Below are 27,858 nucleotides of genomic sequence, written 5' to 3'. Positions count from 1 at the left end.
AATAAAGCCGTATATGTGTTCATCATGTTTGTATTTAACACCAAGCTGAAAGAGATTCATTCAACAAACATTTATTAAGCACTTTATTTGTACTAGTGTCTGTCGTCTCATCATCTTTCTTCCAAAACCATTTTTTTCTCTTTTATTCTCCTAGTGTAAAGCACAAAAAGCAAGAACCAAAAAGAAAAAATAAAATAAATCAGACTATCAACATTTAAAACTTCTTATCAAAAGACAGCATTAAGAAAATGAATAGATGTGCCAAAGGCTAGAAAATATTTGCAAAACATATTGGACAAAAAACTAGTATCAGTGATAAATAAAGAACTTCTACAACTCAATAATAGATTTTTGGTTCATACCTTTCATCAAATTAAGGAAGTGTTCTATTCCTGATTTGCTGGGAGTTCTTAATGGTTAATAGGTATTGAATTTTGTCAAATACTTTTTCTGTATTAAAATTCTTATAGATTTTTCTTCCTTTATTCTGTTGATATGATGAGTTTCATTAACTGATTTTCAAATGCTGTCTTTTTTTCCTGGTATAAATTCTACTTGGTCATGATATTTACTTTTTTTTTTTTTTTCGTCTTTTTAAAAAAAACGACTGGAATTGATTTTCAATGTCTTGTTAAGTATTTTTGTATCTATGTTCATGAAGGCTGGCGGTCTATAATTTTCTTTCTTTTTTGAAGGCATACATTTCTTTGAGATCATAATTGCTTGCACTGAAGTAAGCTTTTAAGCTATAATGTACACACCCTTTATTCTATTTATTTTTGCTACTCTTAGGTATTATTTACTCTGAGTATTTACTGTTTGCTACTGTTTGCTCCTCTTAGGTACTCAGTGTGATTTAGTCTGTTTCTATTCTAATTTTAAAATTTATTTTTTCAGTAGAGGACTGCTTACTAGCCAGCACAAAAATGTCTAAAAATATTGTAGAATAATTAGAAAGTTGAATTGTATATGGGGATGGTCAAGTTGGCAATATATTTTAATTGAGGTATTTGTTTAGAAAGATTATTAAGCAGTATGCACATACAATTGATTTTTTGTTTTTAAAAGGTTGACAGATATGGTATCTTATCTTCCACGTTTGCTTGAAAAGATTTAGCTAATAATACCAAGAGAAAAATGTGTAAGCTTGAAGTTTCATCTCTGATACCACTTTCTCTATAAAGATTTTCTTGCCGAAACCGGTTTGGCTCAGTGGATAGAGCGTCGGCCTGCGGACTGAAGGGTCCCAGGTTCGATTCCGGTCGAGGGCATGTACCTGGGTTGCGGGCACATCCCCAGTAGGAGATGTGCAGGAGGCAGCTGACCAATGTTTCTCTCTCATCGATGTTTCTAACTCTCTATCTCTCTCCCTTCCTCTCTGTAAAAAAATCAATAAAATATATTTAAAAAAAAAAACAAACAAAACGATTTTCTTACCCTTTTGTTTACAATTAATTAGTAGCTTACTGTTCTGTACCTTATAAAATATTGCATGTATTTTATTTTGCTTTATAAATATCTGTTCATCTTCCTTAATAGACTATAGAAACTGTGTATTATTATTATTTTAATTAGTAAGGATGGTGTCTACTGAGAAAACATTCTATACGTATTTTTAAAATCAATGAATACAATTTAATAAGAAATTAGATTATTTTATTGGTTTAGTAGAATTAAGGAGATTTTTTTCCTCTCAAACAGCGTGCAGTTAAAAAGTTTATTATGCTAACATCGAGCCAAAATGTACCCGTGTTCCTTATTGATCCTTTGATTCTGGAATTGATTAATAAAAACTTGGAACAAGTAAAAAATACTTCTCATGGCTCCACTTCAGAATGCAACTTTTTCTGTGTTCCAAGAGACTTTACTGCCTTTGCTCTACAGTATCACCTGTGGAAGAATGAGGTAAGATGATTTGCTTTCAGATAATGGAATGTCTTTACAAAATAATATGATAAATGTAAAACATTAAAAAAATGTTTAAAGCTTTTTATAACTTGTGTTAGGAATATTTCCAGCTGTAAGTAATAAGAGAATAACAGCTTAAGCATAGAAATATAGTCAATAATATTTTAATAACTGTGTGTGGTGTCAGGGGGGTATAGACTTATCAAGGGATCACTTCATAAGTTACATAAATGTCTAACCACTATGCTGGCCACCTGAAACTCATATAATACTGAATATCAACGGTAATTGAAATAAAAAAAATATAAAAAATAATAGCTTAAGTGAATAGGGAATTTATTTTTCTTGTATAAAGGTTGGTGGCTGTTGGTGGCCACTGGCATCAGGCCTTGCATCACTGAAGTTCATTCTTCCTTTCTCTCACCTTCACGGGACAGCTGTCCTAGCTCTCAGGCACCAGGTTCAAGTTCAAGGCCGGAAGGTAACAGCAAGGGATGGTGATACTGTCCATCTTTAGAAGTAAAAATTTTCTCAGAAGCTTCTGGTGAACTATTTATGGCTCTCGGCCCAGAACTACTATATATTCATATGTCTCCTTGTTGTGAAGGAGGCTAAAAAGCCAGGTTTTCAGCCTTCCCATCAGTGTAGGCTGACAAATAGGAAGGGATTTGGTGATGAATTGTTAGTATCTGCCACACGAGGTGTATGTGAAGGTGGTATCCCTAACCTATAGCACCATTCTTTCCACTTTGTAAATGCACAGTACTTGTTTGATACTCAAGTGGGGTGCTTCTTAGATGTGTCCAGAAATTCAAACTTACATGTAAAGTCACACAGTAAAAAGAAAAAAAATCTCAAACATGCCAAGACTTTGCTTCTTTATTTTGAATACTTCTAACTGTCTAACTTCCCAGCTTTAGTAATTTTTATTCTGAGGAGTTCTTCAAGTAAGAATGCAAAAATTAGCATCAGATTAAATGAACTCAACTAGTTAGTCAGCCACCCGTGACGGCATGTGCACTAATTGTGCAGTGGAATCTGTTCCGTTGTGTGACCTGTAACAGGTGGGCTACCCTCCAGGGTGGCGATGTGGTCCAGGAAAGCAGGAGAAGTCCACACTCTTACCCAGGGCCTTGAGAGAATGAACCTTGACTTATTTCCATCTTACAGTTCTTGTTTTTTCTTTCCTCTCAACTCTCTATATTTTCTTTGTGTGTGTGCCTCATAGTGGTCTAAGAGTTTTATTTATTTTCAACTCTATATTTTGAAAAGGTTTAAACTTATAGAAAATTTAGGACATGGTATTTTAAATGTAATTTTTAGTTCTTAATCACAATTATGCTAGAGCTATGTTTAAAAAAATCAGATAGTAATGGGAAGCTCATGATAACAAAGAGTGATATCTGCCTCTTCTCTCCTCAGCCATTATTCGCACTCCTAGAACCAGCCGCTTTCACCTGTCTACTTTACCTTCTCATTTATAAATGAAATGTTTATGCTTCTGTTTTTTAATATTACATATTTAAGTTATGAGTTATTCTTGGTCAGGGAACTTCCTGGACACCTTTCCTCTGAGCAGTGACTTAGAGATCCATGCTGTTTCCTTTGTGTGGCTTTTCCACCTTGGAGTTCTCTGCTTTCCTACATGCCGTTGGAACAGGGAACGCATGGAAGAACTTACGGGATATTGTAAAGCCAGGCCTGGAAGTGCTGTGTGATATATCCATCCACATTCCTTTGTCCAGAACACAAATTAGCTCTATATCTAGAAAGGAGAAGACAGTTGTTACGGTACTAGTTAGCATTCTACTAAACTTATCACTTTCTCTCATTTAATAACATAAACAACAACAAATATTTATTGAGCACCTGCTGGGTACTAGCCACTCTGTTGATTGCTATGGTTGGGGAACTTGGTCTGTTAATGGAGTTTAAACAAATAGTTTTAAAAACTATAGTTAGTACTATGATAGGGGTTTGTATGTTACAAGAGTATAGATGAGGCTACATCTAATCCAAATGACAATGTTCAAAGGTGATAAGTGATGTGAATACAGTCCTCTTGAAACATGCAAACTTCCTGACACAGCTCCACCATTTAATAACTTTAATGTCTGGTATTATCACTTAGAGCTCTTTTTCCTTAACTGTAGAGGAGGCAAAACATCTTCCTTGCTGACCTCACATCGTTTTGTGGGCCTCAGATGAGATAATTATTGTGAATGAGCTTTGTACACATTGTATAAATATAGACTAGCAAGGTAGTGCTACAGAGTGGATGAACCTTGGATTTGGTTGGATAATACATAAATGCCGGTATTATTAATTTTGGTGTGTTTTTTTTTCAGAGTTCTGTGAATCTGCTTCTTTATAATACCTCTGCTACTTACTTTAGAGGATAGATGTCATAAATAAATGCAATAATGTTTATAAAAGTTCCTTGAATATTATAAATTCTTTTCAAATGTAAGGTGTTCTTCATCATTAACACTGTTTACTCATCTATAGCACTGGTTATTGAGATTAGGACTAAGAATCTACCATCTACATTAGTCTTGTCTTGTGAGATTTATGTTATCCTATATAATAAAAACCTAATATGCTAAGTGTCCAACCATTTGACCAGTCACTATGACGTGCACTGACCATCAGGGGGAAGATGCTCAACACACAGGCATGGAAACATGGAACAGATTGATGAATCTCAGAGGGAAAAGGGGAGAGGGGAGGGCAGGAAGAGATTAACCAAAGATCTTATATGCATACTAGAGGCCTGGTGCACGGATTCATGCACCAGTGGGGTCCCTCGGCCTGGCCTGCAGTGATCGAGCCAAAACTGGCTCTCCAACATCCCCCGAGGGGTCCCAGATTGCAAGAGGGCACAGGCCAGGCTAAGGGACCCCACTGGTGCACGAATTTGTGCACCGGGCCTTAGTAACTAATGATGTTGGAAAATGCACTTTGTTTTATAGTATGTCTTAGTCTGTTTTCTATTGATTTGCATTATAATGGGCTTCTTTTATAGTAGCAGTGTAAGGTATTAGGATATAAACTATAGGATGAAAGTACTACTTTTCTCAAGTACGTTTAAAGATAAAGGTTATTAGAAGTTAAATTGAGAATTACTAGTTTAAGTGCTATCCTAACATTTATTTTACTAAAAAGAAACCACTAAAATGAGCATTCTCATTTCAAGGAAAAATTTTATATTTATTTTCATAAAGAGAGTCTTAGAACATGTCTTCCAAGCTACTTAGTTTCTCTCTTCTTACTTTTCTTTTTTCTCCCACTATCTCCTTCCCCTCACCACCCTCATTTTCAAATCTTCTGGCAAAGAACAGATTAGCACAAAAATATGTATGGCTTAATTCAGTATAAATCATTTTAGTTTTGCTGCTAGTACTTGGTTTTAAATATTCATGCTTGATGTTTCTTTGGTTTTAGGAAGGCTGGTTTCGGATAGCTGAAAACATGGGATTTCAGTGCCTGAAGATCGAGAGCAAAGATCCCCGGCTGGATGGGATAGACTCACTTTCTGGAACTGAAATCCCCCTGCACTACATCTGTAAACTGGCCATGCACGCCATTCACGTGGTGGTCTTTCACGAGAGGAGTGGCAACTACCTCTGGCATGGCCATCTGCGCCTCAAAGGAAACATCGACAAGAAGTTTGTTCCTTTTCGAAAGTTACAGTTTGGTCGTTATCCAGGAGCTTTCGACAGGTAAATTCAGGGTCTGAAATGTGAAACCTATATCATCCAGTCATGAATTATTACCTTTTTTTTTTTTACATTTAGTAATTGCATCTAATATGTAGTTCACATAACTCAGTTTTGAAATGTTAATATTCAACAGGAAGAAGCTCATGCACAAATGCACCAGGAAATACATATAAATATGTTCATAGCAACATTCTTCTTAATGCCCCCAAACAAATCATTCTATATTCATACAACCAGTGGTATTGTAGAGCAGAGAAACGAATGTACTTGTGCTCTGTGCAACAACATAGATGAATCCTGCATTGTTGAGTGGCAGAAGGGAGGCATAAAAGAATGCAAACCTTATGATTCTAGTTATCAAAACTTCAGACTTACATAATAAAAGTAGTCAAAAGGAATAAACTTCCAGTTATGAGGGAAATAAGTTTTGGGATATAATATACATACAGCAAGGTGACTATAGATAACACTGCTGCATTGAATATTTAAAAGTTGCTAAGAGAGTAGATCTTAAAAAGTGATATCTGAGGTAATTGAAGAAAATATGCTTGATTTTTAGCTATTTTGCTTACGTTGTACATTTTGAGGAGGCTACCGGTACTCACTCTGTGTTAAATTCTTACAGTAAATCTTAACTTTTGTTTTTCAGGCCAGAATTACAACAGATTACTGTTGATGGACTAGAAGTTCTCATTCCAAAAGATCCAGTGCACTTTCTAGAAGAAATACCACACTCTAGGTTTATTGAGTGTAGGTATAAAGAAGCTCGGGCATTCTTTCAGGTTAGAGATCACCAAGTAGTATACTTTTTAAATTAAAGGAAGTGTGTTTGTTTTTAAGAGTTCTGGGGGTGGGGATGGGAATAAAGGGACTTAGGGAAAATGGGTAGAACACATTTTTTTTTGATTCATCTATTTTCTTCTAGATTATTTTCTTTTAATTTTTTTAAAAAGTAGGTTAAACATTAACCTTCAGAAAATATTTGATATGGTTTGATATGTATGGAGACCTCGTTTACTTGGATAGACGTTGGTAGGTTTAGCACTGGCCTCTGGTTTCAGTTAGGACAGCCCGTAAACTTTATGGCATATTCTGTTCTTGAAGCACTCCAGTGAGGAGGAAGCCACTGCAGAAGATGGACCATGGGGAAAAATCTTAGAGAATATTTCATGGAAAATACAGTTTTTCTCAGAGGGTTGACACTGAATATGAAACTTCTGTGTTTATGAGGGTTTTTTAAGATAAATGCTACCCAAAGACCAAGTGCTTTTGAACTTTACTTTATTCTGCTGCCCTAGCTTTCAACTCAATAAACATTTATTGAAAGCCTATTTCCCAGGAACTCTGCTGACCCTGGGGATATAAAGATGATTTTGAAGGGCATGAAAGTTCAGCTCTAAGAGATGACATGAAACAGAAATAATGGGAAAACAGTGAAATTCACAGTGGGGTTTTGGTACCCTACTTCTTCCACCTGCTTTTTATTTCTGGGGTTCCTTTGTGTGTACACAGACACAGGAGCAGCATGGGAAAATGTCCCAGCTACATCATCACTGGTCAAGTGCCCAGCACCAGCAAATGTGAGGTTTTTCTGGTCAGCTATGCTGACCTCTAGGACATAGGCTTAAGGGCCCAAGTGAGCCTTCCTAATCTTGTTCCTTAAAGTGCTGCCCATCATATCCGCCCCATGTAGTATCAAGAAGCAGAAGAGATGCAGTCTGATGCCTGAACTTGACCGTTCACCCTTTCTGCACTAAGGGAGTTTGTTCTGGTAGCTACCTCTAGCATACTAATTATGACAGTGAATTGTGAATGTCTGTCTTGTCCCCTACTAGATCATATGCGCTTCTCGATGGCAGACATCTTATTTTACTCACCTTCATAGCCCCAGTATCTAGCATGGTACCTGGCACACACACAAAAAAAATCGTACGATCATGGCAAAATGCCTGGAGAAGAATGTACTCATTTGAATTAAATGATTTTTTTTTTAGGGACACTTATTAGAGCTACTCCATTACCTAGCAAGCATTTGCCCAGACTCATTTGTAGATCTTTGTGGAAAGGCAGTGTAAAATGTTAAGTGTTTCAAACTACTGAGAAATCAGAGGGATAGTGTCATATTTTTTAATTGCATATTTTCATTCTTTTGAGATTTTGAGGGGAAAAATCAGCATTTGAGCAAAAAGTATAGATGACCAATGTTCAGAGGGCTGATCCGTTTATCACAGCCTCATAGTTTTTATGTTTAAATACCATCACATAGCAAAACTACAATGCTGTCTGGAGGTTGATATTTGTAACATGACCAGGTGGAACTCTGTACCCATTCTTCACCATGTTATGTGTCCTTCACTGCCTCAAAACAGACTTGTGATTCTGCTAGTCTATTGGTATTGCTAATATAGAGTGCCTGATGGGATGGATAACTTTCTAAATTTTTTATCCTCTCAGATGTTTCATTCTTCATCATTTCTTAAGTTAAAACCATAATTAAAAGACGAGGAGGGTCTGTTTTCAAATGGAAGCAAACATACATAACTTTGAGCACTTGATGGCGCCAAACAGTCTTAAATGCAATGTCCTGTGTAAAACAAGCAACTAATCTAAAAATCTCATAAAAGCAGCCTCCAAACTTTTTTAAAAAATAATAATTCCCAAACTTTTAGGACAGTTGCAAATATAATACAGATAATTTTTTTCCTAAACCATTTGGGAGTAAGTTGTAGACCATATCCCCCATAACTTCAAATAATTTAGTATTTCCTAAAAGCAAGAATATTCTCTGTAGGTATTAATACAAACGTTGGGAAATTAACATATAGATTATTATTTAATCCTCACTCAAGTTTTTCTAATTGTTCCAACCTAATAATAACCTTTATAACAAAAGGATTCAGTTTAGCATCACGTTGTGTTTAATTCCCTTGTCTCTTTAGTCTCCTCCAGTCTGGGACAGTTTCACAGTCCTTTTTTGACTTTCATGACCTTGTTACTTTTGGGTTTTAAAAATTGTCCCTTATTTGGGGTTTTGTCTGGTCCTTCCTCATGTTAGATTCAGGTTATAAGCTTTATTGGGATCACACAGATGTGATGTTATGCTCTTCTCATTATATCCTCTCAGGTGCTGCACAGTTTTGATATGTTCCATTGCTGTTGACATTCAAGTTGAGCACTTGGCTTCACCCCATGAAATTTCTATTTTTAAAAAAATATATTTTATTGATTTTTTTAAAGAGAGGAAGGGAGAGGGATAGAGAGTTAGAAACATCATCAGCTGCCTCCTGCACACCCCCAACTGGGGTTGTGCCCACAACCAATGTACATGCCCTTGACCAGAATCGAACCTGGGACCTTTCAGTCTGCAGGCCGGTGCTCTATCCACTGAGCCAAACCTATTAGGGCTACTCCTGTAGTCTTATTTTATAAAAGAAACGTGTGACTAACAGAGAACTCTGAAACTTCATTTTTATAATAGAAAAATATATGGGGCTAATTTTCAAATTTAACTTGGATGTCACAGAAATGTTTCTAGCAATTTAGAAATGGCAATAATAGCTGACCATTTATTATATCTGTAGCAGTACCTTGATGATAGCACTGTGGAAGCTGTGGCCTTTCGGAAGAGTGCAAAGGAATTGTTGCAACTTGCAGCCAAAACATTAAAGAAATTGGGAGTACGGTTCTGGCTGAGCAGTGGGACTTGTCTAGGTAAAATTCTTACTTTACGTTTGTCTTTGTGTCATTTTGTCCTCTTTCCCTTTAGGAATGACTGCTTGAGATGGCAAAATGTCAGTGATCGTTTAAGTGTCATATTTATAAATAGAATAAAAATTTATTGATTTCTTTAAAGAAATTAATTTCAGAAGCATAAAAGTGAGTTAGGAAGGCCATATGTGTGTTTACCAAAAATTATAACTCATGTGTATAAAATTTACATCAGGACCTGTAGACTATACTTGATTCTCAGGTAAGCCTTACATTAGCATTTTATTATTTCTATCCCAAAGATTATTGTTGCATTTAAACAAAAACTATTTATTTTCTCTACTTACACATCATACATACAACTTACTTGCACCAAAAGTTGCTACTGAGAGAAAGACTGGAGGGAGTGCCATAACGCCTTCCACAAGCCTTTCCAGGTCATCGGTAGCATCACTGGTTGGACAGCACTGCCTTACCATGTTCTAATTATTCTGAGATGGGGAATGTAGATGCTTCTAGAGTCCTTAGGCAAGTTGCTGTTAGAATCTGAGAAAGATTCCTGGATCTCTTTCCACTGTGCATTGGATTAAACTCCTTTGGAATTTCACATTATTTAGAATTGTAAATTTTGTTGTTTTTATTCCCTCTTGTTTATAACTGTAGTTAGTTATAACTGTGTTCTTTCTTGATTATAACTGTATGTGTACAAAAATTAATTTCGTTCCTGCTTCCATAGGATTTCCGTATCATTTCTTTCTAATTCAAGAGACCTTTGAGAGTGAAAGGGAGTCCCATTAATAATTATGTTGGGCCGAAACTGGTTTGGCTCAGTGGATAGAGCGTCGGCCTGCGGACTGAAAGGTCCCAGGTTCGATTCCGGTCAAGGGCATGTACCTGGGTTGCAGGCACATCTCCAGTGGGAGATGTGCAGGAGGCGGCTGATCGATGTTTCTCTCTCATCGATGTTTCTAACACTCTATCTCTCTCCCTTCCTCTCTCTAAAAAATCAATAAAATATATATTAAAAAACAAATAAATAAAATAATTATGTTGGACAACAGGCCTAGACTGGGATATTTGGTTAGCCTGTCTATTAGACTTTGTGGAAAATTCACATGGTTTTTCCCGACAAGGAGTTTACAGCTAGAGTAAGCCAAAAAGGAATACATCTCACACACTTATGTGATATATGCTTTAAAGTTTAACCTTTGAAGCAAAATTGTTTTACTGATTGTCATAAAAAATACTCTTTAATTATTTGTCATGGTGTGTTTTGAGATTTTAGCCACATGGTGTTTTTTTATTTATGAAATGAGGGAGTTGGATTAGATTATATTTAAGAGCCTTCCATTTTTAATAGTTTATGATTCTTTTACAAATGTGGATTGTACATTTTTCTCAAACAACAGTGAGACCCCTCCCCTCATCTTAGGCTTCTGAAGATCCATCCTATATAATAAAACCCTAATATGCAAATTGACCAAACGGCGGAATGACCGGTCGCTATGACACGCACTGACCACCGGTTGGGGGCCGCTCCTGCATTGATTGTCTGCCCCCTGAAAGGGAGGTGACCGGCGGCGGCGATCGGGGCAGGGCCAGCCAGCCGGCGGTGCCAGGCTGCCAGCCAAGGCAGGTGCCAGTGGGGGCCCTCCGATTGCCCCACCTGGTGGTCACCCCACAGATGGCCCTGATCACTGGCCAGGCCTAGGGACCCTACCTATATATTGGGAACAGTCTCTTAGATTTAAAAATTAAAACCTGGAAAGGCCACTCTAACACTGAAAAAACAGGATGATGCAGCGATGACATGCATGGACTCTGGCTTGCACATTTTTGGTCAGCCCTGATTCTGACACTTATAACTCTGTGACCAAGCCAATTACTTAACTTCTCTCTGCTTCAGTTTTTCCACCCGTAAGATGGGGGAAATGGTACTACTGCCTCAGAAGGATCATGTTAGGTACTACTTTTTATAATCAGGGCAAAAATATGTAGCTGCCCATACAACAGCAAAATATGGTCACTGGTGTATGCAGTGTCCTGGATTGGGAGAGGGATGTCCAACTGCCAGTTTAGGCCCAACATCCCCCGAGGAGTCCCGGATTGCGAGAGGACGCAGGCCAGGCTGAGGGACACCGCCCGCCCGGTGCATGAATTTCATGCACTGGGCTCTAGTCTATATATCTAAAAGGCTAAATGTCCTTCTGACCAGCAGCTATGACATGCACTGACCACCAGGGGGCAGACGCTCAGTGTAGGAGCTGCCATGACACACACTGGCCATTTAAAAATAAATGGGCCCTAACCAGTTTGGCTCAGTGGATAGAGCGTCGGCCTGAGGACTGAAAGGCCCCAGGTTCGATTCCAGTCAAGGGAATATACCTTGGTTGTGCGCACATCCCCTGTAGGAGGTGTGCAGGAGGCAGCTGATCGATGTTAATCTCTCATCGATGTTTCTAACTCTCTATCCCTCTCCCTTCCTCTCTGTAAAAAATCAATAAAATATTTAAATAAATAAATAAATAAATAAATAAATAAATAAATAAATAATAAAAATAAACAGTACCACAGACCTGGCGCCGACAAACCAACACTCAGCTTCCCCCAAGTGGGACATAGGCCCCGCCACCACCCTGGAGCAACACCCCACCAAATCACAGCCAATGCTGCTAAGACCCTATGGCACAAAATGCAGCCCACAGCACAGCACAGCACAGAAACAGTTGCTGTGGGCTCCAGGTAATGACGTCACATAGCAATGCCCAGCTTCCTCTCCCTAGCAACTAGCCTCCTTGAAGTTTCTTCAGCCCAGGAACATGACTTGCTTTATAGCCAGGTGCAAACATTTTACATTTTAACCATATGTTTGTGAAGTGTTTTCCCATGCCTCATCTCATTTGATCCTCACAGAAGTCCTAGAGTAGGTAGATAGGAGACTTGGTAGAATCCTATTTCCTTTTCTGGCTAATGAAAGCCAGAAAACGGAGATTTAGAAAGTTTAGAAACTTGACCCAACTGAAAAGAAATAAATGGTGGACCTTGAAAATGACTTCAGGTTTTGTCACTGCACAGAATATAGTCAAACACTGCTGCAGTTAAATATTTTACCCTTTGTTCTCCCTGCATGATCTACAATAATAATCTGCTTCATGTTGATATATGCTGCTGTGTTGCTGATAATTACCTGAAAGAGAAGTTGGGGTGCTTCACTGGGCTGGAAAAAATTTAGCTAAATCAGAAAGCAGGTCTAATTAAGCAAGTTTATTCTATACATATAAAAGGCTAAATTGACTCCCACATGTGCGATACATATAAAGTTCTCACTGCGCCAATCACACGTGAGTGTTTCTATCTGTCATTGTTGATCATGAATTTGGTTGACACTTTTATTATAGAGAAAGGGCAAATAGTGATATTAAAATATTTTTTCTAATTAATTTCCTTTCAATGTGCATGAATCTGTGCATTGGAACACTGGTGTTAAAATAAAATGAAAGTTTAGAATTCCAAACAGTATTGCCCAGTGGCAATACCTACAAAGATAATCGTAGGCCTTTATATACTTTTTAAATAGTTTGGATGGAAGGCTTCGAAGGATAATAGGGGAGACTGAGAAACCCTTAGCAATAGTAAGGTATAAATTTTGGGGTTTTTTTAGAATAGTACTGTAGCATCTGATTGAGAAGTAGATACATAGTAAATACCTAGAAATACCTTTGAACATGCTGAAAATTGAGGTTGATACTGCTCTTCTTTTTTTATGATCCATCGGACATGAGCTGTTCAGAACTCTTAAGTTCTATGAACTGTTCAGTAAAGAGATATTTAAGCAAAAGAATTAAATTTTATGTATATATGTACATATATACATATTTTTTTCTTTAAAATATATTTTTATTGATTTCAGAGTGGAAGGGAGAGGGAGACAGAAACATCAGTGACAAGAGAGAATCATTGATCAGCTGCCGCCTGCACACCCCACACTGGGGATCAACCCCAAAACCCAGGCATGTGTCTTGACTGGGAATCAAACTCTGAACTCCTAGTGTATAGGTCAACACTCAACCACTTAGCCATACCAGCTGGGCTAAATTATATTTTTTTAGCATATCTTAAAGGCAGCCTTCATCATTAGAGGTTTATGATTAAACATTATCAAAAGTAATTTAGTTTTTTAAAATGGGTGGCCCAGTTAAAATGATTAAAGCTAATAATTTATTCAGAAATTAAAATACATGTGGAATCTAATGAACAAAATAAACTGATGAATAAAATTGAACCAGAGACATAGAAGCATGGAACAGACTAATGAATTTCAGAGGGAAGGCGGTGATAGGGGTGTGGGAGGGGAGCAATTAACCGAGGAATTTATATACATACTAGAGGCCCAGTGCACGGATTTGTGCACTGGTGGGGTCCCTCAGCCTGGTCTGAGCCCTCTTGCAATCCAGGACCCCTCAGGGAATGTCGGACTGCTGGTTTTGGCCTGATCCAGGCCCTGGCCTGTGGGGATTGGGCCAAAACCAGCAGTCCGACATCACCCAAAGGATGTAGTAGTGCGCGAAGCTGCAGGCAGCTGGGGAGGAGCCTGAGCTTGAGCCTGGGCTGGGTGCCGTGCCGCTCCCGTTCATCCCAGCCCCGCTGTGCCTGCTGCCGCTGTCACTCGGTAGCGCTGCCGCAGAGGCAGGAGAGGCTCACCTCACCGCAGCTGTGCTTGCCAGCCATGAGCCTGGCATCTGGCACCCATTGGTCAGCTGAGTGGCACTTCTGCTGTGGGAGCACACTGACCACCAGGGGGAGCTCCTGCATTAAGCATCTGCCCCCTGGTGGTCAGTGCATGTCATAGTGATCGGTCGTTCAGTCACTTAGGCTTTTATATCTATAGGTATGCAGACAATAGAATGGTGAAGGCCTGGGAGATGCGGGTACAGAGTGGAGGGGGTCAATGGGAAAAAAACACACAAAGGGGACATCTGTAATACTTTCAACAATAAAGATACATTTTAAATACATTATGAAAGTTTTTGAGGATGCTTAGTGCTCAGACTAGTAAAAGGAAAGGAGGGAGGGAGGAAGGGAGGGAAGGTAGATTCTTCAGCAGGTGGGTCCTATAACCACATATTTTATCTTAGGATTTAATTTTTAAAAATAATTTTAGTAAGCCCTGGCCAATGTGACTTAGCTGGTGGAGTATTGTCCCATGCACCAAGAGGTCACCTGGTTCAATGACCAGTCAGGGCACATGCCTGGGTTGCAGTCTCAATACCCAATAGGGAGTGTGCAGGAGGTAGCCAATCAGTGTTTCTCTCTTATCAATGTTTCTCTTTCTCTCTCTCCCTTCATCTATATCTCTCTCTCTCTCCCTCTAAAATCAACCAAAACATATTTTTAAAAAATAATAATTTTAGTGAAGCACCGTAAGTCTACTCCTATGAAATAAAATCCACTGTTACAAAGATAATTCATTATAATAATGACTGATTTTTTTTTAAACTCAGTTGTTGTTTTTTTAAGTTTTCTTATTTTTCTTTTTTTATTTGCTTTTAGGATGGTATCGGCAGTGCAGTATTATTCCTTATAGTAAAGATGTTGACCTAGGAATTTTTATACAAGATTACCAATCTAATATTATTTCAGCATTTCAGGATGCAGGACTTCCACTCAAACACAAATTCGGGAAGGTCAGTAATAAAAGTCTGCTTTACTTCATAAGTAACATGTCTCAAAAGTAAAACTTGAATTACCTCGGAAATGATTAAGAACGTTGCATGTATCATTTTGTCACTCAGTATTCGCCAGGATGAGTGCAGCAGAAGCTTGTGACCACTTGTGACCTCTGCACTGTCTAAGGAAAACAAGGAAATCTGGCTTTCTGTTAACAATGATGAGAGAAAGACCTTGTACAGTGGGGCCTTGACTTACAAGTGTCCCGACTAATGAGTTTTTCAAGATACGAGCCATCTCTCGGCCGATTTTTTGCTTTGAGTTGCGAGCTAAAATTCGGGTTACGAGCCAGCTTCAGATACCCCACCACTAGTGGCACAGCGAACGTCACAGTGAACACCACAACATCAGCCCAGCATCACGTGTCTCTCGTTCACTTTTTGATTTCACATACAAGTAATTTGAGTTACAAGCTCCGTCACAGAATGAATTAAACTCGTAAGTCAAGGCCCCACTGTACTCTTGCAGATGCATGTATTCCCATTATATTAGGCAACAATATAATATATAGTTAATACAACATGTAATAAACAATATAAGAAGCCTATCTACCCTATTAAAGTTATATTGTCTCTCATGAGTAATTTAATTTTATGTTCACTTTGGCATCATATCATTATCAACACGAAACATTTCATTGATTGCTACGGGTTAGAAATACAGACTCATTTCAAACAGTACTTGAACTTCTTGTTTATTTCATCTGCCCTAGGTCACAGCAATTTTCTCAGGTCAGCTAGGAATAGGTCATTGCAGCTTAGATGAAATCTTCTAGACAGTTTGATTCCTATGCCCTAAGCCTATGATCCCTTGCAATCACCTTCCTGTTTAGTTTCTTGTTCCCAGAATGGTGTTGTCCAGGAAATAAAGTGGACGTATTTTAGTCACTAGAAAATTACTTTCCTTATCATAAACATTCTAGTTTATTAAGAAAATTTAATACAATGTTTCCTGTGATTAAAGTCGAAGCAATAGAACTCTTGTCATTCAACAGACATTACTCAACCCTCACTCTGTGCTTGACACTGTGGTCAGCACCTGGGACATAAGATGAGTAAGTTATAGTCCTTACCTTTGAGAAGTTCACTAATTGGAAGAAAAATTGCATAAATAATTATGTGATTGATTCTGTAACAGACAGAGGCACCAAGTCCAATAGGAACATAATTATTTGTAGGATAAATTTCTTAGGAAAATACTCTCAAGATTCTTTGTACCTTTAACTTTTATCTATGTTTTTCATGTACATATGGTATGTATATGGATTTCTGTAATAGAACAAGTACTTATTTATTAATTGTAATGAAAAACTTCTTTCCTTATAGTTGATTATTAAAGGGAGTGATTTGTCTTTGGTTCTTTTCTCTCTTTAGTCAGAAAGGGGCTCAGGAACAGGAAATTCTGCACAGAGATAATTTAGCTACTGTTAAATCATTACCCTGAGTTGTCATCAGTTGTAAGAAGCACCATTATTTTATATGCATTTAAGAAAAGATATGAAATGATGCTGTGCTACTGATGCATCCCAATTTCAGTGGTGCTCCAACTTGAAAACACATGTATCTTAAAATCAATACTCTATATAAAACATTATCTTTTTAATTAAAAAGATATCTATTTCCTTTGTTTCAGTCTGTGAAGGTTTTCATCTTCCCTCTAGGTAGAAGACAGCTTGGAACTATCTTTCCAGGGAAAAGATGATGTAAAACTTGACATTTTTTTCTTCTATGAAGAGACTGACCATATGTGGAATGGAGGCACTCAGGCCAAAACAGGAAAAAAATTTAAGTATGATTCAGATAAGTACTTATAAAAGGGGCTATAGAAATATCCAGAGGTTGGGGGTGGGGGAGACTCTGTCAAGGCTCTGGTATTAATACTTTCTCAGCTTACCCTTAGAACCCAGTTATGTTGTGATGTGAGAACCACCTATCAGGACATCTGTGGGAGGAAGTGTCCCTGGGTTTGTCAGTTCAGAGAGTCATTATGATTAGAAGCCCTTGAGTTATCAGATAAAACCAAAACAAGGAGCACGGATTGACCGATTGACCGTGAGAGCTGTAGGAGTTTGATAATTGGTTGGGGACGGGTAAAGGTCAGTGAGGAGATCATAATGAAGTGAAGGAGAAGTGAGGAAATTGAGATTGAATGAGGCCATGAGTGCTGGGCAAGCTCTGATCTGTGCCCTTAACAGAGGCTGAGGGCTAATCCTTGAAAGATGCCCATTGGGCATAACAGCTACCATATTTTGTCAAATGTAAGATGATATACATTGTAAGGTGCACTATTATTTTATGTGCTACTAAGAAAGGAAAAACTGCTTATTATAATCGTAAGACACATGAGTCACAGATGGAAAAATTTTGGGGGGAGGGATCTCAGAACTGAAGGAATGTAGTATATTAGTTTGGCATTTTAAACATTTTTAATGCTGCCATGAAAAAAGCCCTTGATGATAAAAGACCGAAATAACTTTAGAGTAACTGTGCTCTCCTTAGTAATGCAGTTGGACGGTCATGATATTAATTAGTGGCATAAACTTACCTCACCAACTGCTGAGATTGCGGCTTCGATCACTGAGTACATGGAACCATTGGGCACAGTGGGGAATGTTCTGTAACACAGAAGGGGAATCCACACTCAGCCTCATTTCTCCTGTGCACGGTGGCATACCCTCCTGGAATTGCTGGGTCCTTTTTGAAGGCAAGGAGCCTTCATGTAAAGTTAATCTTGGTCTGGAGGTTTGAGATAATCCAAACCTTTTTTTTTCTTTTCTCTCAAAGTTATAAAGCATTCCCAAGTTGACACTGACCTCAGAGCATATTCTTGAAACTTTTTCTATATTACTAGAGGCCTGGTGCACAAAATTCGTGCACAGGTGGGGTCCCTTGGTCTGTCTGGCGATCAGGGCTGATCAGGTTCCCCACCTCCTCCTTCCCTTGCTGCCCGTGTCCACTGCCACCCACCCCGGTTCCCCGTCCCAGTCCAGGGCCTGGCCCCGATCGGGCGATTGGGGCCTGCTGGCCAGGGAGAGGGGCCAGCCACCACTGAGGTGGGTGGGCAGTGGGCCAATTGGGGCCTGCCGGGCAGGGGGAGGAAATGAGGGAAGGACCCAGGAAGTTGGCCAATGGCCCCAAGGAGGGATCCGACCCTCGGGCCCTCTGGGAAAGGGGCCATGTCCACCACCACCCACCTCCAGTTCCCCACCCCAGCCTGGGGGCCCAGTCCCGATCAGGCGATCAGGGCCTGCCGGCTGGGGGAAAGAACCAAAAGGTGGTCGGCAGGCCCCGTTGGCGATTGGGGCCTGCGGGCTGGGAGCAGCTCCTGCATTGAGCATTTGCCCCCTAGTGGTCAGTGCGCATCATAGTAACCAGTCGTTTTGTTGTAACAGTTGCTTAGGCTTTTATGTCTTCTATAATAATAAAAGCGTAATAGGCTAATTAGACCAGACAGACAAACAACCTTCCAGACGTCCTTCCAGACAAAGCTGCTGCGGCAGGGGCCGAGGCACAGGCAGTTAGGGGTAATGAGGCAGGTATGCAGAGGCAGTTAGGGGAAATCAGGCAGGCAGGCGAGTGGTTAGGGGTGATCAGGCAGGCAGGCAGAGTGGTTAGGGGCAAACAGGCAGGCAGAAGCAGTTAAAGGCAATCAGGCAGGCAGATGAGCAGTTATAGGCGATCAGGCAGGCAGGCAGAGTGGTTAGGAGTGATCAGGCAGGCAGGCAGGCAGGCAGGCAAATGGTTAGGAGCCAGCAGTCCCAAGAGGGAGCAAGCCGGGCTGAAGGCCCCCTCGCACAAATTTCATGTACTGGGCCTCTAGTATATAGATAAAAACTTATTTTTCTTTTTGATAAGCACTTTCATGTTGAGTAAGTTCTGATGATAAGTTAATGAATATATAATTGGCACTCTCATTGTGACTAGGTGAATGGGGGGTGGTGTTTTTGACATTCAGCCACAGTTTGTTTATTCAGAATGTAATAAAAAGATGCCAAATTGCATGTATAATTTAGAGGCTTTTTTAAAAAATCTATAAGAAAGTATAGCATAGAAATTAAAGGCATGGTGGCAGCCCATTTGCTTTTGAATCCCAGCTCTACATTCGACCGGCTGGATATATTACCTCAGGAAAGTTATTTAACTCCTCTGTACCTAAGTTTCCTCAAGTGTGAAATGGGAATAATAGTAGAAACTGCTACATAGAGTGGTTTTGAAGATTAAGTGAGTTAATAGACTGAAGGGTTTTGAAGAGAATAAGCATGTTCTGAGTGTTAAATAATTATTAGCTGCTATTATTAATATTATTATTAGTGGTAGTGGTGGTGGTAAAAAAAACTATTCCTCATCTTAGTCTTATGAGAAATTAGAGATTAAATTGCCAAATCTATTCTTAGAGAACTCATATGAGAATATCACCTTTTTCTAAGAAAGATAATTTCTGGAGCCAGTATGATAATCCTGTTATTCTTAAATTTTCTTCTAAGGCTTGCATGTCTTCTCACTGACATGATCTGAAACCCATAAACCTCAAAAGAACTGTTCATTTCTAAGCACTTCGTTTCTGGGTAGAAAGAGCTCCGTTCATTCTGCTGTCACTGCTCTTTATGGCGGCGGTGTTTGGGAAGTGTGAAGTGTTCTGATGGTTTCACAGGAGAAATGAGCAGTGCTAGAGCTGTCTGGACAGATGGTGTGAGTCCCAGATTTTCTATCATGTTACCGTGACCTTAAAAGGCAGAGAAAAGAACGGATGGCTGTGTAGAGTAGTTTCTTTGGAAGATTCCCCCAGCCATATGCCATTTTCATTCTTTTCAGCACTATTTGCTTTAAAGAACTACAGTATTTTCTAGATGGGGGCAGGGGAAACCTTGAGAGCTAGTTTAAAGGTCTTTATAATATTCTACCTTTTTTCAACACAGTTAATTCTGAGAAAAGCTTAATAATATCATAGAATGCTTACCCTTTTTTAAAAGATTGGAGAGAAACTTAGGAAGGAATAAAAAGTTTCCACTTTCAAAACTTTACTCTTTGCCTTCAGAATTATGGTTTTGGCTCAAGATTTAATAATAATTATAATATTAACAGCATCAATAAAGATATAGTTACCGCAGTATCTGCTAGATATTAGGTACTTTGATAGGTACTTTATATTTATAATCTCAAATAATCTTTGCATTATCTCTATAGATTATATGCTCTCACTCCCAGTAGATATGAGGGAGCTGAAGCTCAGAGGAGAGAAGTAACTCACTCAAGGTCATCTTGCCATAATGGCAGGGCCAAGATTTAACTCCAGACCTAAAATCTAAATTCTACTCTGAAATTTTGGCATTTTTATATTTATTTTTGTTCTCCAGAGTCCTAATCACCAGTAAACAGTAATGAAGTAATAATTATGCCTCGAGGATTTGAAGTTTAACTTCTACTGAGTATTTACTATATGCATGCTTTATTGTACCTGCTTTTCCCCCCTTATTTACATACTAGAGGCCCAATACATGAAATTTGTGCACTGGGGAGGGGGGGTATCCCTCAGCCCAGCATGCACCCTCTCCAATCTGGGACCCCTTGGGGGATGTCTGACTGCCGGCAGTCGGACATCCCTCTCACAATCCGGGACTGCTGGCTCCCAACCACTCGCCTGCCTGCCTGCCTGCCTGCCTGATTGCCCCTAACCAATTCTGCCTGCCAGCCCAATCACCCCCAAACCACTCCCCTACCAGCCTGATCGATGCCTAACTGCTCCCCTGCAGGCCTGGCCGCCCCCAACTGCCCTCCCCTGCCAGCCCAGTCGCCCCCAACTGCCCTCCCCTGCCGGCCTGGTTGCCTACAACTGCCCTTTCCTGCAGGCCATCGTGTGGCTGTGGGTGCTGCCATCTTTGAGGACGGAGCAGTCAATTAGCATATTCCCTCCTTATTGGCTGTGGGCACCGCCATTTTGCGAGGGTGTGAGGGTCAATTAGCATATTCCTTCTTTATTAGATAGGATTAGAGGCCCGGTGCACAAAAATTTGTGCACTCGGGTGGGTCCCTCAGCCCGGCCTGTGCCCTCTCACAGTCTGGGACGCCTCGGGGATCCCTTCCCCTGGCTGCTGGCACCAGTTTTCCTCCAGCGCCCGGAACCCAGGCCTTCGCTCTTCGCCAGGAGGGCCCCGGGCCCCGGGGGCATGGAGGAGGCTGGCGCGGTGAGCAAGGGGCTTAGCCCTCGCTCGCCGCGCGCATGCCCCGGGGGCGTGGCGGAGTGTCCACATCAGGGGGGCTCTCCAACCCCACCAGCCACCCTGGTCTCTGACCAGCATTTGGTCTGAGAGGGTCCCTGCCACCAGCACCACTCGTGTGCTCCACCAGGGGCAGTGTGCTCCCCATGACCCTGAACTCTCAGAGCAGGGATTCCCGTTTTGCACACCCCTAGCCCCAGGAGAGCCAGTACACAAAACCACAGAATTAACTTCTCACCCAGATTCACTTGCCGCTCACAGGCCCCGGGGGCGTGGCCAAGGCCGGCACGGCAGGCTTCTCTCTTTGCTCTTCGCTCGCCACACTGGCCTTCACTCGCTGCTCCTGCCTGGGGCCAGCCGGCTTCACTCGTTGCTTGGCACCTATTTATGCAAAGAAAAACAAAAAACCCCCATCTTTTTTTTATTATTTTTTATTTTTTACAGAGAGGAAGGGAGAGGGATAGAGAGTTAGAAACATCGATGAGAGAGAAACATCAATCAGCTGCCTCCTGCACACCCCTACTGGGGATGTGCCCGCAACCAAGGTACATGCCCTTGACCGGAATCGAACCTGGGACCCATGAGTCCACAGGCTGACGCTCTATCCACTGAGCCAAACCGGTTAGGGCAACCGCCATCTTTCTTGGCAGTTAATTTGCATATTGCCCTGATTAGCCAATGGGAAGCGTAGCGAAGGTATGGTCAATTACCCTTTTGTCTTTTATTAGAGAGGATAGTTAAATGCACCCATTTTAAGTTTTGACTAATGCATATACTTATGTAACTACTACAATAATCAAGATAAAGAACTTTTTTTTTTAAGGGACACTATAGTCTAAGTGAGCACAGATAAAAATATCCTAAATGAAACACAAATGAATACAATTTTGTACTGTGTGATATTAGTATAATTCTCAACATTAAAGGATTAAAAGATTAAAGGGAGAAAAAAACTGATTGTTTCAGTAGATGATATTTAAACCTTTTGATAAATTTCCTGATTAAAAATAAAAAGAAGGATTTTTAGTACCCTTGGAATAAAAGAAATCTAGAATTCATTTAACCTGGTTAAGAAAATATACCAAAAACTTAAAGTGAGCAGTCATACTTAATGATAAAACTTTAGAAGCTTTTCTATTAAAATTAGAAAAGAATACAAGAATGCATGCTGTCTCTACTTCTATTAAGCTAGAGGGTTTAAGGCACTGGAATAACACAAGGAAAAGAAGTTAAGAGTTAAAAGAAGAGACAAAATTGGTAAAGAGAATAAACCATCTGTGTTGTTTCACAGGAAATTCTTGTTTAACCCATTGTATGCCATAAGCGTCTGTAGACGCAAGCGGCGGAACTTCCCCACATGCCATGCGTGTCTATTAAAATTAAAAAAATGTTTTCCCTAAGTGGCAGCCCTGACCAACTTTAAAATTATTTTTCATGAGAATTTTCAGCTGAAAATATTCAAGAACACCCGAATTGTAATATATTTATTTTTATAATATTCGTTGCAAATTGATTTTTTAATTGAGTTCAAATTATCGTGGCGTGTGGGGATGGTTTCCATTTTAGACACGTGGTTAATAAAATGGCTCTGCTGCTCCAGCTTCAGAGTTTAATGTGAACTTATGTTTCAAAAGGTCAGATTCTATTGTAATTAGTATCTCTAGCTCAGGCTTGCTAACTAGTAATAGTAAAATGTGTTTTCTTTAACAGTTATGTGTATAGGTTGTACAATTAAACTGACGAATTACTTTATCCAACCATAAACTAGTTTTACAGATTTTAAGGATGTCTGTGAGAGGGAAAATGGTCTACTCCAACAAGCTCTACTGTTTTATAAAAAAAATAAAATAAAAATGATATGAGATAGAAAATGAATGGAAGGAGTGTGTGTGTGTGTGTGTGTGTGTGTGTGTGTGTGTGTGTGTGTTAAGATCCCTTGAATTTATATTCTATTTAGGGTTGCTTTGTCTGAATTTAAGTCTGTTCACATTTGGGATCCTATCAGAGCTGTAAAGTACAAACTACTTAGCTGAACTTCTTAGCTTTAAAAGCTAAGGCAACGTTACAGACGTGTGGTGTGTTAGTCATTGTTTACTGGTAACCTGGACAGAGAACATGGCAGGTGTTCTATGTCACTCACCCCCGCCCCCCTTCCTTTCCACAGTCCCATTTTACAGTCAGTTTTATATTTTATGGTTTGTTTAGCTTTTCTCTTTTCCTAGGAAATTGGAATTTTTCTTTTTGCTGAATAGGTTGAAAATTACTTAGTGAAAAGAAAACCACAAAAAGTTTAGGGATATCTCTCTATTTAGAACAAAAGTAATGTTTGAGTTAAATTGTCTTTGAATTCTTTTAACATTGTTTATACATTTAAAATGTTTTGGTTTTGTTCATAAATCTTTTATTGTTCAAAATGTTACCTTTGTAAAATTTGTGGTATTCTTATTCACCCTGTCTATCCTGGACCTATGGTTTTTCTTTCTGTCACCGTTTTGGTGAGACTGTAGGGGCTAATATTTAAGAGAGAAGTTTCTTGGCCTATCTTATTAGGTAGACCATGATTTATGCCTCATTTCAACTTCAGTGTGTAAACTTGATAGGATGGGACAGGTGGACATTCTGCTGACCAGCTTCAGATTGGGGAGGGTGGAGGCTAGTGATGGATGGATGTGTCTGATGACAAAATAAGCAACTCTGTGAAAACGAGTGTGCTGAGTATATGTAGGACCAGCAGATGGTGGGGCCATGCTGTTTTCCTTCCTCCTCAGCTATGAGATTCGCTGTGGCCGTGCTTTCTCAGAAGCCAGCTGGGACTGTCTAAACTGCCAGCACCCATGGCTTGGGTGGAAGGAACTTGTTGCTTTCTTTAGAACTTGTTCAGCCTCTCGTTCTCATGCATGGCTTTATGTTCTTCTGGTGATAAACATGATATTCAAAAGCAGAATACGTGAGAACTGACCTTTCCCTGGAGAATGTCCCAGTTAGATCTCATTTCCACCATGATTATACTTTGACATCTGGCTTTTCCCCCTGCTCCTTTTTTTTTTCTTTAATCCTGTGATATTTCAGATTTCTGTGATGTGCTATTGTGACTTCAAGTCTCATTGCTGAAAGGTCTTCCCAGGTTGTGAAGAGAGGAAACATTTTTCAGAAAACACTAACGGAGAACAGAGGGCTACAGTTTACTGGTTAGGCCTGGGCCTTTTTTACCTGTCTGTGGAGCCCAGGGGTAGGGTCAGCCCTCCTGAGTTCCTGGGACTGGGGTTAGGGGAGGGAAATTAGGATGCTGTTAACATTAGAAAAGGAAAGAGATGCTGGACAGTCAAAAACATCTATCCCCAAAGGTATTTAGTGGGAGAGGACTGTCCTTCAGCCAACAGTTCCTAACAGCTGGGTTCCTCAGCCAAGATGTCCAGTGTTGAGGCCTAAGCCCTCTCTCCCTTGCCTCTGTTTTGCCACAGATACCTGTTTCCCAGGTTTACACTGTGCTGGACTGAGTTTGTAGACATGAAGGTCCATGTGCCCTGTGAAACCATCGAATACATTGAAGCCAACTATGGGAAGACCTGGCAGATTCCCGTGAAGACGTGGGACTGGAAGCGCTCACCCCCCAATGTGCAGCCCAACGGCGTCTGGCCAATTTCCGAGTGGGATGAGGTTATCCAGTTATACTGAGACAGTGGGTTGAAATGGTAGAACTCCTCTCCTGAAAAACAGGCGGATAACTGTTTAAAAAGATATATACCTATTTGTCAAACAGAAGTGGGAGCCAAAGAAAAACAAGTTTGAAAACTCAAAGTTCTAACTCCTAAGCCAGTGGTTGGCAAACTGCAGCTTGCGAGCCACGTGCGGCTCTTTGGTCCCTTGAGTGTGGCTCTTCCACAAAATACCACGTGCGGGCACGCATGTACAGTGCGATTGTAACTTCGTGGCCCATGTGCAGAAGTTGGTATTTTGTGGAAGAGCCACACTCAAGGGGCCAAAGAGCCGCAGTTTGCCAACCACTGTCCTAAGCCATTTAATTCTCTCATTTAGAGTTTATTGAGGAGTCTTCACGTGCCAGGTACAGTGCTAGGTTCCCGGGGAGAGTAGAGATGAGTGAGACAGATGCCTGCCTTTTCCTGCCTCCCTTTGGTAAGCACCCCAGTTTTCCTTTGAGTGAAACACCCTCTTTGAAGAACTCTGAGTGCTTTCAAATGTTAGGTAATGTTTGGCCTGGAAGATGGGCTTGCCACATGAGGTTAAGGAAGGAGCTAAAAAGAGTGACCCATTCCTGCTCTCAACATTTAAGCTTATATGTTAGCGCTGTTTTTAAGGTTGTGGTTTCTGAGTTAATATTCAAGTGATCAGATTTCAGGTGGCATCAAGACAAGATGCCAGCAGATTCATTTGATAAGCATCCTGCTGTCAAATTGATTTAAAGCACAGGGCAGCATCCAATGAGAGGAGAGCGCATTTCTAGCCTTGTCAAAGATGCCTGCATTTCCATACACTTTCCATTTTCAAATTTGAAGTGAAGAGAAAGCTTATGTGTGTGTAATGCTTGCATTTCTAGCCATTGTGAGAATATTCACTGACTTCTGATAGCACTTGTTGACAAAGCGTCCAAGTGGGACCATGCTAGCGGACACGATGTTGAAAGGGTTGTCTTTTCACAAAACTTACTTTCCTTCTTTCATTCTAAACCATCTGTTAGGTAAAAAGATGAGCTAATCATGGACATTTAGTATTTTCTGATGTACAGTCCTTGTACTCCCAATTTTAACACTAAAATATTCATAGAAATACCTCTGGTGTTTTAAATGTTCTCTTCAGTGTATTTGTTCATTAATTATAGCTCCATAGTTTTCACGTATGGCCTATAAATGGATTAAATGGTGTGTAAGCCTACCTCTCTCTCTCCCAAAACTACACCAGGTCTCCAAAATGAGGATAAGTGGAAAACCTGGTAACTGCTCCCCACTCCAGATCATAGTGTTCGCAAAGTTTATATCAGGTTTAGTGGTTCTGTCTGTTGAATATCAGTGGGGTAAGAACTCAGACTTCCCTACTTGATCAAATACCTCTCACTCTGAAATCCTCGTTTTCCTGCGTGGGCTGGGATGGCTCTGCCTTCCCCATCTCTTCCTGAGTCACTTTAATTATATATTCTAAGTGAGAAGTAAAGGGATGTGTAGGCACAATAAACACCTTTACCTATCTTCCTTTTGGTCCAGGAAGGGAAGCTAAATGTTAGGGAAGCTAAAGGAAGCGACGCCTTTCCTCAGACTGAAGGCCAGGCTGTAAACCTGAAATGTGACCCAAACAAGTCAACATTCAAGTGAAAACCACCTTGCTCTTGAATCTTCAAAGCAGAGGGGGCCTCATGCCTCATTCATTCTAACCCCGTTATTTTATAGCTAAATTGTAAATCCAGAAATGAGTGATTTGAGCAAGAAACAACTGAGGCTCAAACCCGAGTGCCCTGACTTCGGCCCGTGCCTGTGTCATTGCTCACAGCACAGTGTGTCTAACCTGGCTCGAGATGCTTGACAGAGAACTCATCCCCAGCTGGATTCAATTCAGGGTATTTTCTCCCATTCCCCATTTACTATCTTCCTGATTAGATAGAGCGCCCAAGGTGACAAAGAGGTCAAGAAGGACTGTTTCTTGTTCAAAATTCTTAGGTTAACTTGATACCTTTATTGAAAAATATCTTAGCTTCAAAAGGTGAAATGAAATTGTTCATTGGGCACATCCGCCTCAGGTCATGATGCTTTTCACATCCAGGAGTACCTACTCTCTGGAGCTCAAGAGGTGTCCGGTTGCCACCCTCTACTTCCCGGGAAGCATCAGCACCAGTCTGCTAAGTGCCAGTATCTGAAGCCTCTCCCCGTCCTCTTTATTGCTATTCTCTTACGGATGCAACTAGTTGAAACCAGACTGTGCTCATTCCTTTTATGCTTTGTGACCCCAAACCACTGTTTCTTGTCTTACAGGGCTACAAATGGCAGCACAGCAAGGTGTGGACAGCAGTTGTTACAGAAAAGCAGAGGCTTATAGATTGGGGACCAGAATAGTATCTGGGAAGCACCCTTGGAATGAATTCCCACACTGGCCTGAAACCACCCAATATCACAAGCTTAAGGCTGCAAATGTTCCTTTCCTCCCCCTATTTTCACCTTCTGGGAAATGAACAGGTCTTTCATCCTCAATGTTATAAACCCCAGGGGAAATTTCCTCTCAAAACCTACTCAGAGAAAGTGCCACATTCCCACCTTCTAACACATAATCTCCTTTGAAACGGCTTTAAAGCATAGAAAAACTCTAGTTTCTGACCCACCAAACGCCTTTCTCTGAAGAAATTTCCCGCAGCTATTTCTTTTTCCTTTTCCTCTATCATTAAGGCCTGGGCTAAGTCACCTCTGACATCTCACTAAGGGAAGGCAGTATGTTGGCATAAAAAGACAACAGGTTTTCATTTAGGCCTGAGTTTGGATCCCTGCTTCATCACATGAGATTTAGGGTAGAGGACCTCTCAGCTTTAATTTTCACATGAGTGAATTAGGGAAATGATATGTATTTCTAAGGGTTTTTAGT

At 40.2% G+C, this 27,858-nt stretch overlaps 1 protein-coding gene across 19 annotated transcripts in view; it reads left to right on the top strand.

The window, feature by feature from the left end:
• The window catches only part of FSD1L (fibronectin type III and SPRY domain containing 1 like), a 96,125-nt gene extending 68,672 nt beyond the window's left edge, over nt 1-27,453 (top strand). For 13 of the 19 annotated variants that reach the window (XM_036330126.1, XM_036330129.1, XM_036330125.1 and 10 more), the window contains 7 exons: nt 1,702-1,905; nt 5,353-5,630; nt 6,280-6,412; nt 9,212-9,341; nt 14,889-15,022; nt 16,726-16,853; nt 24,741-27,401. In XM_036330126.1, the coding sequence (XP_036186019.1) occupies nt 1,702-1,905; nt 5,353-5,630; nt 6,280-6,412; nt 9,212-9,341; nt 14,889-15,022; nt 16,726-16,853; nt 24,741-24,954 (1,221 nt within the window). In that variant the 3' untranslated portion in view covers nt 24,955-27,401. Of the gene's footprint in view, nt 1-194; nt 425-1,701; nt 1,906-5,352; nt 5,631-6,279; nt 6,413-9,211; nt 9,342-14,888; nt 15,023-15,130; nt 15,341-16,725; nt 16,854-24,740 lie in introns of those variants that run through there. The other 6 variants (XM_036330139.1, XM_036330127.1, XM_036330123.1 and 3 more) reach the window with 6 other exon arrangements.
• The last annotated feature ends 405 nt before the right edge of the window (nt 27,454-27,858 follow it).

Source organism: Myotis myotis, unplaced genomic scaffold (genome assembly GCF_014108235.1).
Source record: "Myotis myotis isolate mMyoMyo1 unplaced genomic scaffold, mMyoMyo1.p scaffold_m19_p_12, whole genome shotgun sequence".
Taxonomy (NCBI): domain Eukaryota; kingdom Metazoa; phylum Chordata; class Mammalia; order Chiroptera; family Vespertilionidae; genus Myotis; species Myotis myotis.
Note: the sequence above shows the minus strand (reverse complement) of the source record. Positions and strands in the feature narration are given on the sequence as shown.